Raw genomic sequence first — 14223 nt, forward strand, 5'->3', positions numbered from 1 at the left:
GGACTCTGGCAAGGAGGTATTATCTCCACATTATGAAGCAACCATTAATCCAAATCTTTATAAACTGGTTTTAATCAAGTCTTGTCGCAATAGCATGTAAAGCCCCGACTAAAATCCCCTCACTAAAAATCTAGGAAAAGTTGACAACCATGCAAATGCCACCTACACACCTGGTGGTTGTGGGCCCAGAAATCAGGGCATGCCAAAAACCACAGGACAATCTTGTAAAACAATAAAGCAAGTCTACTATGCTCTCTTCCTCTGCTGATGGGGTTATTGTGGCTCCCAGGCTGGCTATAGTGTCTCTGCAGTCCGCCTTTGAATGTACCAGCTCCCTGGATACCCCTCTCCATTGTGTGGCATAGACCTACCCCAAAGCCAGCTGCAAGGAATCCATGGATTTCCGATGTCCGCTAGCCAGATTTGTTGGCTTGCCAGAGGCTTTGCAGCACAGACTGGCTGGAGCAGGGCCTGAGGATATGAGCTGGTATGCTGGCAAGGAGGGAGCACGAGAAACATTTCTCCAGAAAGCAGAGATGGGGGTTTCTGTGTGAATGGCAAGTACCTATCACAGGAGGACAGAGGCAAGTTTTGTACTCCTTTCCCACTCAGGATAACCCAGGAGTCTAATTTAGACAGCTACAGCCCCAGACAGAAAACTAAAATGCAGTGCATGTGACAGCTGAGGTTCTGTGTGAGGTGTTGAATCGCTTCTATGGCATTTTTCTGTATGTGCAAATTACTGGGTTTAGTATGAGGGGAAAAAAGGATTTGAAAGCTGAATAAACACCAGCACTTAAACAAATATGTACTCTACTCTTCGTTGATGTATATAGACCTCTAACTTGCTAATGTTGCTGCTGCTGTTGAATTGTGTAGATTGGCTCAAAGTTATCATAACAATGCTCATTTCTTATATATGAGGCAGTGTAGGAAGGACTCTTTCTCTTAAAAAGTAACTAAAGTAACTAAGGATGGAGGATAAAATAGACAACTTGTATACAGATATTTTTAGCTAAAAGAACTTCATTATATGAGAAGTTTAGGTCTATAAAGATAACAGTTTCTCAACTGTTTCCATCTGTCTCGTCCCTCTCCTATGTCAGCAGGGGGAAGTAGTAACTAAGACCTTCTGTGGTTTAGATACTAAGTGCTTTCATTGGAGTATTTTTGTCCACCCTCCTTTTTTTCCCTCTTTGACATCAGTAAGAAGTTTTATTTATACACTGCTATGAGATATTATATCTACTATGGAAAATTACTGACAACTGCTTTGTCAGTGACACTTATGTCCAAGTAAATCTGCTTCCTTTTACAACATATTGGTTAATCTGGATTAAAATATTGCAGGTGCTGCTCAGATTTCTACTGCCTGCAAGATATTAATATTGTTTGAATTAGACTGGTTGCTGTAACAGCAGTTTTCTAAAAATTGCAGTGATGGTGGCTTCAAGGCATGCAGTGTGAGCTAGGACACCTCTTGTTCCCCATCCAGATCTCAGGCTGCATCTCCAAAGCCTGTGCCTGCTGAGAGCGGAGCTAGTTTAGCCCCACCCTCTGAGCAGTCCAGCCTTTATTTATATGAAATCTGTGGTCCAACTGGCTTCAGATGGCGTGTGTATGTGCGTGTGCCTGCCTTCTGAGTGTGCGAGACGAGCTGGGATCATAAGCCAGGGTTGTTCCAAGTGGTTTTAATCAGCAGCCCATTAGAGGAGAATGGAAAACTTCTAACAGGATAAGAACTGAGTAAGTAAACTTAACTTTGAACTCACAATCTGGACAAAACAAGCACAAACGAAAATCTTCGTAGTCTGTCAGTTTTCAGATAAATGATCACTTTTAGAGAGAAAGCTGTGCACGCTGGCAGGAAGGAGGCAATTTAAAAGGACTGGAATGAAGGAAACTGTAAAAACAAAGTGGGAATTGAGAATGCAAGAGAGAAAAAACCAGCAAACGATAGTTCACGAAGTTGGTACACTCTCTTACTCTTTTCAGCTGTGGACAGGATGTGTTAAGCTTTAACCTCTTGCTTTCTTGGATACTATTCTCTGGCTAAGTGGTTCCTTCTGCAAAGGGGGTGAAGATTTCTGCTCCTCACCTGTCTGCCGGCAGCTCTGTTCTCCCAAGAACGCGGTGTGGATGAGTTTTCTAAGGCTGCTTGTGGAACGCCCCATGGCACACTGCTATTTGCTGCTGCTCACTTGTTGTTTTTTCACAGGTTGTTCCCGTACTCCAATAGGAGGCTACTTCCCAAGCCTCTGCTCATCTGGAACCCGTGACTTCTTGCCAGGCACCAGGAAAGTGCTCAGCAGCAGAAATGGGGAAATCTCTCACTAGTTTTGGGTAAAATGTGCCTTTGACTTTTTTTATCCTGGCAAGACGTGGCTACTTGGACTGCATCTGCAATGTGGCAAAGGGCGAAGTGAGGACAACAAAGAGGCCATGGTTTGTGGGCAAGTCCCCAGGTGCCGCAGGCTTTGTCGCCCTCGTCCCTTCCTTCTGGCCTTAGTGGTGGCCATCTGTCTGTTCTGCCAGACCCTGACTCCTCTCATGACCAGCAGCATCCTTTCGGCAGTTGTTAATGGGATTGCACCCAACAAACTGACTAAAACACAACAAGGCAGATACAAGGAGGTCTCTCCAAGCAACACTCACTGCTTCCTCCCTGGCAGTAATTCACAGACAGTGAAAAAGGTAAGTCAGCTGGAGCAGAGTGCTGAGCAATAATTAGCAAAGCGAAGGATAGCGAGTCTGACAGGATCATCTGAGTCCAGCTAAAATTAGCCTAAGCTTGGAAGTCTGAGATCTGTATACAAACAAATGGGTGATCTAATGACAGCAGCATATGTGCAAGCACATCTCTGTTACCAGCTCTTCAGTGTGATGTTATTAACACAGGAATCCTGAAATCTTTGACTGAAACATGGCATTTCTCTGTGACTCCAGGGAGATTTCAGTTTGCTGCACAAACCATATTTTATTTTGGCTTTTGGAATCAGGTCAGAGGCTTTACAGTACAGGCACATAAATCAGGAGCCAGTGGGATTTCATGAAAGTGACCGAGGCTGTTAATTAGCACCAGGACTGCAGCTGCCCTGTTAAAGTTACCTGCTGGTCAGTTTTGAACTTTACTAGGATTCTGCTGAAAAGCTGAATTTAAATGCATTTGAGAAATAAAAAAAGCGCTTTTCACATTTTCAGATCACACTATTTACTTTGGAATCTTTGTCCCACAAATTTTACTTTGTCCTTAGGTTACCTGACCTCATGTTTATTTTGTATAGGCTTCCTAGAATGGGTGTTGAACCTAACAAGCGCCGACACTGTTATTTTAGTTGGAAAATGTGGTTTGTTAAATGGTCCAGACTGAGGTAGTTATTTTTACTCTGGAATCTGTGATTAGCACTAGCACAAATGTTTCAGGTTTTCTTCAGTCCTGTAGAGGACTGCTAATAGTGCAGCAGATATTGCACTGTGAAATTATCATTATGCTGGCATCTTATATACAACAGTATCAGGACTATAAACATTAATCTGTGACTTCACAGATTATGGACAGTATCCACGTAAAGCAGTTTAAATTTAAAAAAAAAAAAATTAGAAGGCTGGTTCTTTGATTAGGCAGGGTTCACAGTCTGAAAGGTCAGCAATATTGATTTTAGGAGAGCAGTTGTAAAGTGCATCTTCTGCAACAATCAAAAACAGATATGTGAAATAACTTTGGCATGAACTCTTTAACCCTAAATCTTAAAAAATGGAATTTTTTTCTTGTGAAGATCAGAGAGATTTATGAGTTGCAGAAATCTACTCCATGCAGCATTTGTCATAATTTTGTATTTTAATGACCTTGTAGTACACTAGGTACCCAGATTTGGATTTGTTCAACAATGTGACATGAAGAGTTACAATTTAAAGGGAAATGAGCACAGCTGATGGATGTGGGTCACATTGTGTTACAGCTTTTGATACGTACAGCCCACTCCTTTTTACTCATTGCTATTGCAATGGGAAAGAACATTTTGTATCTCACCTTGGGCTACCTAAAGTCTGTAAGAACTGGTGAAATAATGGCAGAGTTTTGCTAGTATGTTGTTTGGCTGAAAATATCTGCAATTTCTTCTTTCCCAATTTGCCTGAGAACAATGCAGATTGACGTTGAATTTGGTGTGCTGGCTGTTTGAAATTAGAAGGAAGCTTATGTTTTTACAACATGCTGTACTTACTGCCCTCCAGCATACATGGTTGGATGTGACTATCATCACACGCACATGTTGAACCTTATAGTACAGATGTAAATGCATATGTTAACCCTTATAGGTATGGTTTCCAGGGCTGTGCTACTCTAACACATTCTTCAAGTTCTGAAGACCACCCATAGTTGGCTCCCTATTTGTCTTGAAAGTTTCCTCCAGAGCCTGATGAACAAAATGTCTTGCACATGTTGGGATGTTACTCTAAGTTGCTTTCTGTTTCCAGAGAATACTCTGCTGGTTGTGTGGGCTGAATAATAATCTCAGGGAACAGAAAAGACAAACATCTCCAAAAATCTCTACCACTTCGCTTTGAAAGTGTGTTCTTGAACTGTGTGTTTTTGCCCACTGTTTATTCAGATAGCTGAACTGTTATCTTGCTTGATTTTATTGGGTACTCAGTAACATCTAAGACAGATGTCATGGTTGAAACTTTACACTGTTTTATTTTACAGTCACGTGCCTACCCACAGTAGCTAGTTTGGAAACAAGTTTTCATTAGAGCTCTGGTTTAAATCTTCATGTATGAATCTGGAAAAACACTTTAAAATATAGTCCAAATTATTCACATTTTTAGTTAACAAGTCACACATGTATTCTTAGTCTGTAAATAGTCCAGCAAGCAAATTGCAGTTAAACACTGCACATGTCTTATGAAATCTAATTCATTAATAAATTTTAAAGGAAAAGAAGAGCCTGCTGGAGATAATATTCTTTAGATAACACCCAGTGTTTCTAGATTTTGAGCATCTGTCACACTGCAGAATCTCTTCTGTCTGGGTTGGGGCAGGTTTAATTCTTGGTTCCTTCAGAGAAATAATCAGTATTGTGTTGAGTTTGCTGTGAGAGCTTGGTTATGACTGTTACTGAATAGCAAAATCCCCTTCCAAAGTCTGCTAATTTCTCTGTTCAGAGTATGCATAGCACCAAGTGCCTCAAAAAAAAAAAAAAAAAAAAAAAAAAAAAAAGAAGACACCTTTCATGAGTTATTGGGGGAAGCAGAGGGACAGATCTGAGGAAAAGTACAGCTTTGCCACTGCATCTCTGATCTCAAAATTAATCTCATTTTGGAAAGGAAAGTTCCAGACAAATGCAGAAAAAGCACATGGCTGGAAACTGCCAATTTGATCTGTAAATGTGTCTTTAACTACACCCAAGATGCCCTGGGATGGAGCCATTACTGTCAGGCACATAGTGCAAACTGTCTCTTTTAAATTGCAAAAAATGTAGATTTCATTCATAGCCTGGAAGATCTCGCAGAGCTCATAGTGTGTCTCTCTCAGGTATCACACGTTACAGGAGTTTAAAAACTGCTGGAGAGCTGGTCCTGTAGCCTTATTTTCACATGAACAGAGATCAACATTTTCTACTATAAAATTAAATGTTAATATCTGTAGCATGATAAATAGAAGGCTTATTTCTGAATCTCCAACATTAGGCATTAGAGGGAGATTTCACATCCAGCAGCAGGCTGTCTTCAGGATTAGCCAGGCACGCTTACCTCCTGCATGACAAAATATTTGCAAATGTATACAGTAAGGAGCAGAGTTGGTGCTGTAGCATCAAAACTAAAATAGGTAACAACAGAAAAAGCCCATACAAACCCTGTGTGTAGGTTTACCTGGCATGGTATTGTGCCAGAAATACCTTTGGTACCAGCCAGATGTAAAACTGTTACACTCATCTTAAGCAATTTAGCTCTGCTTCTCAGCCAGTTCTGAGAAGAGCTAATTAGCTGGTTACACTGTGTTTCCACTCTGAATTAATTCAGCCAGAGCCAATTTAGGTGTCTGCACAGGAATCATTTTGCCCAGGTAGACATACTTCTGCTGTTGGGAGGAAGCAGTGAGACAGTATTGCTCATGTGTTAGGCACAGCTTCAGCATACTAGCTGTCTAACCATGGTCAATGTATAAAAAATATTAGATTTTTAAATTTTAAGATAGGTCTTGAAGGAGATTATTTCATGGATACTCACAAGACCCTTGCTTCACATCCCTTGGCCATTTAAGTCTAGCTGAGAAAAAGAAAACAAACAAGACATGCAGCTGATTATATGAGAATTTAATGAGTGGGTGAGGCTGGCATCTTAATAAATGAAATATAACAGGTATGGTGAAAAAAGCTGTCTTCACTTTCAAGGCCCTCAACCTGCTACTTATGTTTGGCACAAAAGATAGATCTCTAAGACGAGCTATAATGAGGTGAGCAAAGAGGAAGAATAAGAAAAGGGTTTTTATGGCTTTATCCTGAACAAGTAGGATAGGATATCATTTACTGGGAGTTGGCAGTATGAAAGATGCAAGATAATGACAGTCTGATATGGCCATATCTCAGAGATACTATGTAGAAAAAGAAAAAAAAAAAAGATAAACATGTTTTAGTCCTATCCAAGATCTAGAGGAAGACCCAGTTGAACATCTTGCACAGGTTACAGGACCTATATTTGAAAACTGTGATTGAAACTACTAAAAAGCTGAGAAATTGTTACTAGACTCTGGACATCCAGAGTGGAATTATCCTCTCTTTACTTGAGTACTCCACTCTATCTTTTCAGAGCCAGAAAGCTGGAGTTCATAGTCAATGGAAATAATTGCCTCTAACGCAAAATTCATCATGACTTATTGCAGACATTTAAAACAAATCTGATGAACTTCACCCTCTAAAGGTGTGTGTCTGGCGTTTTTTTCTTTTTTTTTTTTTTTTTGGATGGAATATACTTGCTTCAGTCAGAATAACTAGGGAATGAAGACAGCAGGAGAGGACTGTCATGGAAGAAGGTGTGGGGAAAGGAGGCAGATGGGGGAGGCAGAGTAGGGAACTACGGCTACAAAGTAATAGTATCCTAATAGCATCCTCGGAAGGCACAGAAGAGATTGTGCACCAACGGGGCTGGATTTGTGCTGGGGAAGAGAAAGGGAGATGGGAATGGAAATGGAAAGAAAACAAGACAAAGCTAGTGGGAACTTTTGAAATGTAAATATGTGAAAAAGGAGAAATGAATCTGGATGATAGAATGAGAAGCGGTGATTTTTGCTATTATGTAGAAATGGAGTGTGGTGAGAGCTCAGATAGAAAAGATTACATTATGCATAATAAGGCTTGATACATTTTAAAAGTAAATTTAACTTTAAAAAGGCTATTTATTTTATAGAATACAGTAGGGGGAGGAGGAGAATTCTTTTCTCCTCACAAAAGAACAAAGAACTTTGCTAGTATGAAATCACTGTTAATAGAAAGCAATCGATAGATGGTATAATATCAGCAACTGGTTTCCTTGGAGTTATACCACATTCACATTGCACCCTATGAAAGCAGGACACTTTTTTCCCCTTTTTCAATGTAAAATGTAAAAGGCACTGAGGAAACAGATATTTTTACTGTACAGATAGCTAGAGATATTTTAGTGACAAAAGGGCAAGGCTATTGTGGTGAGAGTCAGGAAAGAGGGGCAGGGTGGAGACTCTTTGCAGGAAGGGAAGTTTGAGAAGGATGCATCAGCAGCAAACGGGAAATGGAGGCAGAATCTCACTCATGCAGTTCATTGGAGACCTTTCCTCAAAAGTAGCTATTTTGATAAAAAGGTAGGATTGTCTCATGGTCTGTTCTCAAGACAAGGCAGTACCATGAACTACATGCAGTCATAAAGCAAAGGCATTTTGATAAAATAGCTCTGCACTCCAGCTCAGAGTGCTGGTGATGACTATGCAAATAACTCCAGTTTTGCTCTTGGATTTATGAAGTCATCAGAAACCAGTCATCAAGTAGTGTCAATAATCTAGTCGCTTGTTCTGTATTTATTCAGCAAACAATTGGAAGCAGAGCTACATTCCAACCATTTCATTCTACAACACAGTCCTTTTTGATTAGGAAATCTAACAGAACATAAAGCCAACACATTTAAATATCCTCCAGAAAGTGAAACAGGAAATTAACTTCTCTGTTACTTCTTGATACAGGAGCTATGTGCGCTTCAAATGTAACAGTAATATGAACAACTTACTATTTCTATGAACTTTTATGCAAACATGAAAAAGAATGTAAAAGTCACACTTGGAATTAATAAAGGTCTGCACAGTCCTGTGAATGAATGACCTAGGGCATTAGAACCACATGCTAAGTTTTTATTATAGCTCTTCTTATCAATGCTGTTTAATATTAGTGTGGTAGTTTCTAGGACTCCCACTCATGGATTTTTTATAGTGCTGTTGTGCTAGCTGGTATTTAGCAGCAAAGGTAGATCCACACTTCCTTTGCTGACTAGATGGGAATTTAGGCAGTTTGCTGCCTGTGAATACTGCTAGTAGCATCAGTGTTGTTTATATAAGGCTTGTTCTCTTTCACGGTATTTCTGTTGCACTCTCCTTTCATACAAAGGACTTTTGGTTTGCATAGTGGCTCATATATCTCTTTTGCAGCAGTCCAGTACCTGCAGAAAGCAGTGGGGTTAAAGTAAGCTGCAGTCAAGTTGTTTGGAGCTATTGGACAAGACTGACAGTCTTGACTAGCTTGGTGTAAAAGAGTGGCTGCCTGTAATCAACACAGGGACTAACGCCACCAGAACTGTGTAGCTGAAAACATGATTCATAGTTTTTTAGTTCTTTCCTGAGAGAAGATTAGGCAGACACAAGTTGGGCCATTATGTTAGGAAGAAGAATTTTGTTTCTACAGTTGAAATGATGGTCAATGAAATTCTATGGCAACAGTTCAAACTGTATATTTGACTTCTTGCCAGGCAGAGACAGTGCATCAATATTTATGGAATTATTCAATCTTCTTGGAATCTGAAAAAATGCCAAGGAACTGTTTTTCTCTCCTCAACTTGAAATATCACTGCTATTTTCTTCTTGGCCAAAACAACAACAGTAATTATATATAAGATCCAGTTACTGACCAAACTTTGGATTTTTGGAACAACCCAGAAATTTTGCACAATAGAGAAAAGCTTCAGAGACTAATACAATCAATTATATCTTTATACATTCATAACCTAGAATTGGATAAAACTGGTTTCAAGGAAAATGTCAAAACATTTTCTCTTTAACAGAGAACTTCACAGCTATGTGGAACTTGCAGACAGACAGAACTAAGAATTGCAACTCAGATAAGAGATGTCTATTTTCAGTTGGACAAGGATGGTTACGTAATTATTGAGCTTTCATATTATATAAACTGGGCTGTTTGTCTCATTTGTTAAGACTTCAGAGGAATATATATTTGACTTGATAATTTTTTAAAAATCCATAATAAATTTTATGCTCAATTTCTTTTTTTTTTTGTGTTTTTTGTGTTATTCTGTAAACTGAAAACAAAATTACAAAATTCATTTTTATGCATTTTTATGCACTTTATAACCCATTGTGGTTTGTTTAGACCCATTGTTAGGTGGTGGATCATCTGTGTAACAGCCTATTGCACTAAAATGAGGCCAGTGGCTCAGCTAAGCGTAATGGCTTGCAAGCTGTAAGAGCAGGTATATCATGCCAAAATTGACAGAGACCTCATCCTAAATCATACGGGAAATCTCAGCTTTGCTGTAAAGCCTCATTAATTTCTGTGGAGACACACACACTATTCTCGAGGTAAGACATGGACCACAGATGTTCTTTACCAATCCTTTCCACAGAAGTTGTATTGAATCTGTATTAAAGTGACCTGTTAAGTAATAATAGCCTGAGACTTCAAACTGGGGAGGAGCTAAAAAATGGTTTGGACATGAAAACATTTGACCATTTAACAATTATTCTTAAATATTCAAAATATTATGGATCCGTTTTTTTTGGTTGAAGACTGATGCACATTAAAGTTGTAGGAATGCCAAAAAAAATCAGAACCATAAAATATCAAAATATGTGAACAGCTTATTTTCATCTATTTCACTCTGCTTCTTTTATACCAGCTCTCTGCCCAGACTGCATTTTTATGATTGAGAAACATTTTATAAAAACCAGCAGACTCCTTCAGTGTATAAACATGTCTGCTATTGCTATAATATTAGAAATTCTGAAAAACATCCAGTAGTAACTAGATCAGCATGTCCAGTGATGTAAGGCATTTTATATAGAACTTTGGAAAAAATTATGGAATCACTTGCTGCAAGTGTGCAGTTGGCCAGAATTTTTTTAATTTCTATGTAGCTAACAAGGAGTTTAAAACAAACCAAAAAACCTACCCTACATTGCACTGGCTTGGCAAGAAAACAGAGGACACGTTGCATCTTGTAACCTGGACTGCAAATAGCTCTGAAAGGGCAGAGGAAATAAATTTGGCAACATTATGCATGGATCTCAAGCAAGCACCGTAAAAGGTGTTGAGCTGCTTCATATTATTTAATAGTACCAGATTAGACATCAGGTCAAGCTGTTAAATTTAGGACCCTGAATTATCACAGAGTCCCAAAGATCCCATCATGTTTTTTTGGGAAGCTAGTGGATAAAAACACCTGGGCGGTGGGAGGGGAGGCTGGGTGTGCAGATGAGTGTGTCCCCAACCAGGTCTGCTCAGTCCCTCCCAGCCCTGTGCCAGGAAGCTTTGGACACATTTTTATGTGTCTCTGGACTGGGTGTCCCAAAGGAAAGCCCTCTGGGTGCCTGTGAAGGTTACCACCATTGTCTGAACTTCCTTTTTTTTTTTTTTTTTTTAATGCTACTCTCAGTGTTCTCTTGAACATATGCCATTGCCAAACTAGAGCCTTGTAAACATTTCTTCTAATCCCCAGGGAACTGGGGAATTTGCCGTCTGTAAGCGGGAAGGAGAGCTCCCTTCCCCTGGAAGATCCTGCTGCAGACAGGCTGGCACAGACCAGAGGCCTCTGGCCCCAGGGCCCTCGGGACATCTCGATGCCAGTTGGTTCCTGTCCCCCTGTGCCTCATCGGCCAGGTGGAGGGAGTGGCGGGGGACACAGCTCGGCCCCCAGGCCTGGCTGACACCCATGGCCGCCAAGGCCTGTTGCACCAGGCGTGGGCTGCGAGGCGGCTGCTGGCGGGGGTGAGCCCTGCAAGAGTTGTCCTTGAAGCGTTGCCTGCAGGGGAAAATAAAGTCGTTTCTGGGTGCTTGAGAGAGAAGCTCTTAAAGTTTGTTTGAAGCAAAATGCTTAAGGAGTGACACTGGCGGAGGCTTTGCTTTCACAAAGAAAGGTGGTTTTTTTCAGCATGAAAAAAGCACAGTAACCTTAGTGAGGAGGAGTGCACACAAAGTGCTGCCAAGTCCACGGCAGGATCCTGACACCAGGCAGAAAGCACCCTCAGCTGGGCCGCGAGGGACGGCAGCAGGACAAGTCCTGATCGCCAGCCAAGACTGAACAGGGATGTGTCCTGGGCTGCAGCCTCGCTGTGCTCCTCACGTGTCCTCAGGTCACCCTGCAACACTGGCCGCTGCAACACACATGGGATGGAAAATTGGATATGCTTGCAAAATAAAGTGAGAGGTGTCTGTCTCCTGATTTTATTCTGCAATGCAAGTAAAATAGAAAGTGGGAAGTGTCTGGCTGGACTGCCCAGAGGAGGAGGGAGAGGGAGCACAGGCAGGGGGCCAGGGCAAGGGCTGCATTTAGAAACAGGGAGGGAGGGAAATGGAGAGGAAGGGCTGCCAGCGGCTGCTGGCGCTGCAGGAGAGCAGGAAAGAGAGAAGATAAGAGGAGAGGAGGGAGGGGCAAAGGCAGAAGGGGAAGGAATGGTGTGTGCTGTGATGGGGATGGGCAATCTGAGATGCTGTAATGCTGTGCTTGCCTCTCGATTAATGTGTTTTAAAAATGCTGGAATGCCGGGGAGGACATCTGACAGGTTACCTAATGCAGTTCCTGTGAATTCACTCTGTGCTTTTTCCAGCTAGCATGCGATCAGCCTTTACCTGAATATCCCAGTGTCTAAAATAGTTTGGGGCTGCACATTTAGCAAATATACGTAGAAGACTGACAGTGTTGTATTGAGATATTTTTCAGGATCCCCTCATCAATGATGCTAACCCTCTCTATTGGGGATGTCTGCTCTGGAGCAAAAGCAGACGTGGCATTAGAGGCTCAGGGCTCTGAAATAGTTTGTGCCCCTCACTGTCGCAGAGAAGCTTACACTTCAGCCAAGTGTAATGTAAAACTTCATCCTGTAATTGGGGAACTGACTGCGAGGAGTGACTTTATCACTAGATCCTGGGTCTATAAACAACTGAACACATCTTGAATGACGTTTGTTTATATCACAGCATCTGTCTCTTTTCAGTGGGGTCTACTGTGCAAAAAATGGTGGTGCCTTGTTTGTGTAGCACTTCATATGTCCAGTGATAAGCTTACTAAAATTAGAAGTTATGGAATAACTTAACCCCTAATTCACTCTTTACAGAACTTAATGTGCAACCCACACTATTTCTGTGCATTTGGGGTGGCTTTCTTCCATTTTTCTTTGTAAGATGCTCATATCCCAGGCTATTATAGAGAAGAAGGGTTTTGTCTAGATGCCATTGTCCCTAGGCACTGTATGGGAAGACAGTGAATGGTAGACAACCCAAGAGTTCCTTGGGATTCATTGGAGATACCATATACCTTTCCGCTTGCTCCTATATACAAGTCTCTCTGATAGACCTCCTATGGGTGGGATCATGTTGGACTAATAAGGCAATAAGGTACTGAGAAGGTTACATTTAATTTTTTAGAGATATAGCAGTCTACGGTACTTTTTAGGATTCCTCTGCATGCTTTTACTTCAGTACTCTTCTTACTTTTCTTAATCACACTACACAGCAGAATTCAGACCCCTGCACTTACCTTCTGTGTAGGACCCACATTCCTTGGAAGAGTTTACATGGGACTCACCAAGTCACTGCTAGATCACTGTGAGGCCATGGTCAAAGTCTGCTGGCAAGTACTGTTACCAGCTCACCAAAGCAGCCCAGAATTCAGCCAAAGGCGTTTCCATAAAGGAAAGACCATGGTTTAAAGATCCTCCATTGCCTCTCTGAGCTTTCAAACCCTTGCAATATCAGTTCAAAATGAAGGTAGAAAAAAATGGAGAGGCAGACAAAATGGAATTTGTGGTCAGAAGTCCCTGATATAAAGACAACTGTTAATTATAGCAGAAATATTTCCTAGATCGTCACAGTAAATTACTAGTTTCTTTTGTGAAAAATAACAACTATATATTATACTGCTGAGGAGTGTCCTATCTTACAACCATTGTCTTTGCATTGTGTTTGCTGTAGATTGATGACTCCATTCTCCAGTACTTCGGAAGCCATACAAGAAGAGCAGTTCTGTACGCACCTCCTGCTCATCATGAAACAGACCGCCAGCTCTGTCAGCGCATCCTGGCAAAACACGGATATACAGTCACAGTCCTTGAAAACAGGAGACTGACGGAAGATCCCAGGCTTGAGGGCCCTTACCACAGTAAGAATAATTAGCCTTAGTTAATTCATTAACTACTAAATGTTAGCTATTTTTCCAGCATCCTTACACAGAGGTAAAGCTTATCAACTCTTGATGTGAGTAAGGATAGAAGCCAAATTCTAGCCCTTCTCAGTTGTGCAGCTAATTTTCCACAATTAGATGATTCTTCCATTAGATAGATCCTTCTGTAAAAAAAAATGCAGCAGAGTGATTCATCATAGTCTTGACGACCAAATCAGATCAGTTTGGTTCCTGATGACTACTCATACCAACTTCATCAGTATAACTGAGTGATTTGCAGTAGAGCATTTCATAACAAAACAAACACCTGCTATATTTGTGTCTTTCTTATCTTCTCTCTTAAAGAAAAGTTGTATCCATGAAGGTACGCTTTTTCCTCTGGTAATGTTTTGATTGTTCTGTAAGCTCGTTAAAGAACATGATATAGAAGTACATTTTTGCACTTGCTGCAGAAGCTGGGATAAATTACTTAGTTCCTGTTGAAATTTGATCCACAGCTAAAGCAGGCTACTGAAGAAGCTTGATCTCTTGCACAAGGGACTGTAGCTTTGTTGTGTAGAGTTGTACTGTGCTTGA

At 40.9% G+C, this 14223-nt stretch overlaps 1 protein-coding gene across 2 annotated transcripts in view; it reads left to right on the forward strand.

Annotated features, from left to right (window-relative positions):
- Positions 1-1618: 1618 nt before the first annotated feature.
- Positions 1619-14223, forward strand: part of CPED1 (cadherin like and PC-esterase domain containing 1) — a 153853-nt gene continuing 141248 nt past the window's right edge. For both annotated transcript variants that reach the window (XM_074827582.1, XM_074827584.1), the window contains exons 1-3: positions 1619-1746; positions 2219-2694; positions 13440-13626. In XM_074827582.1, coding sequence (XP_074683683.1) covers positions 2443-2694; positions 13440-13626 — 439 coding nt within the window. In that variant the 5' untranslated portion in view covers positions 1619-1746; positions 2219-2442. The remainder of the gene's footprint in view (positions 1747-2218; positions 2695-13439; positions 13627-14223) is intronic.

This window comes from Strix aluco, chromosome 5, assembly GCF_031877795.1.
Source record: "Strix aluco isolate bStrAlu1 chromosome 5, bStrAlu1.hap1, whole genome shotgun sequence".
NCBI classification, from domain to species: domain Eukaryota; kingdom Metazoa; phylum Chordata; class Aves; order Strigiformes; family Strigidae; genus Strix; species Strix aluco.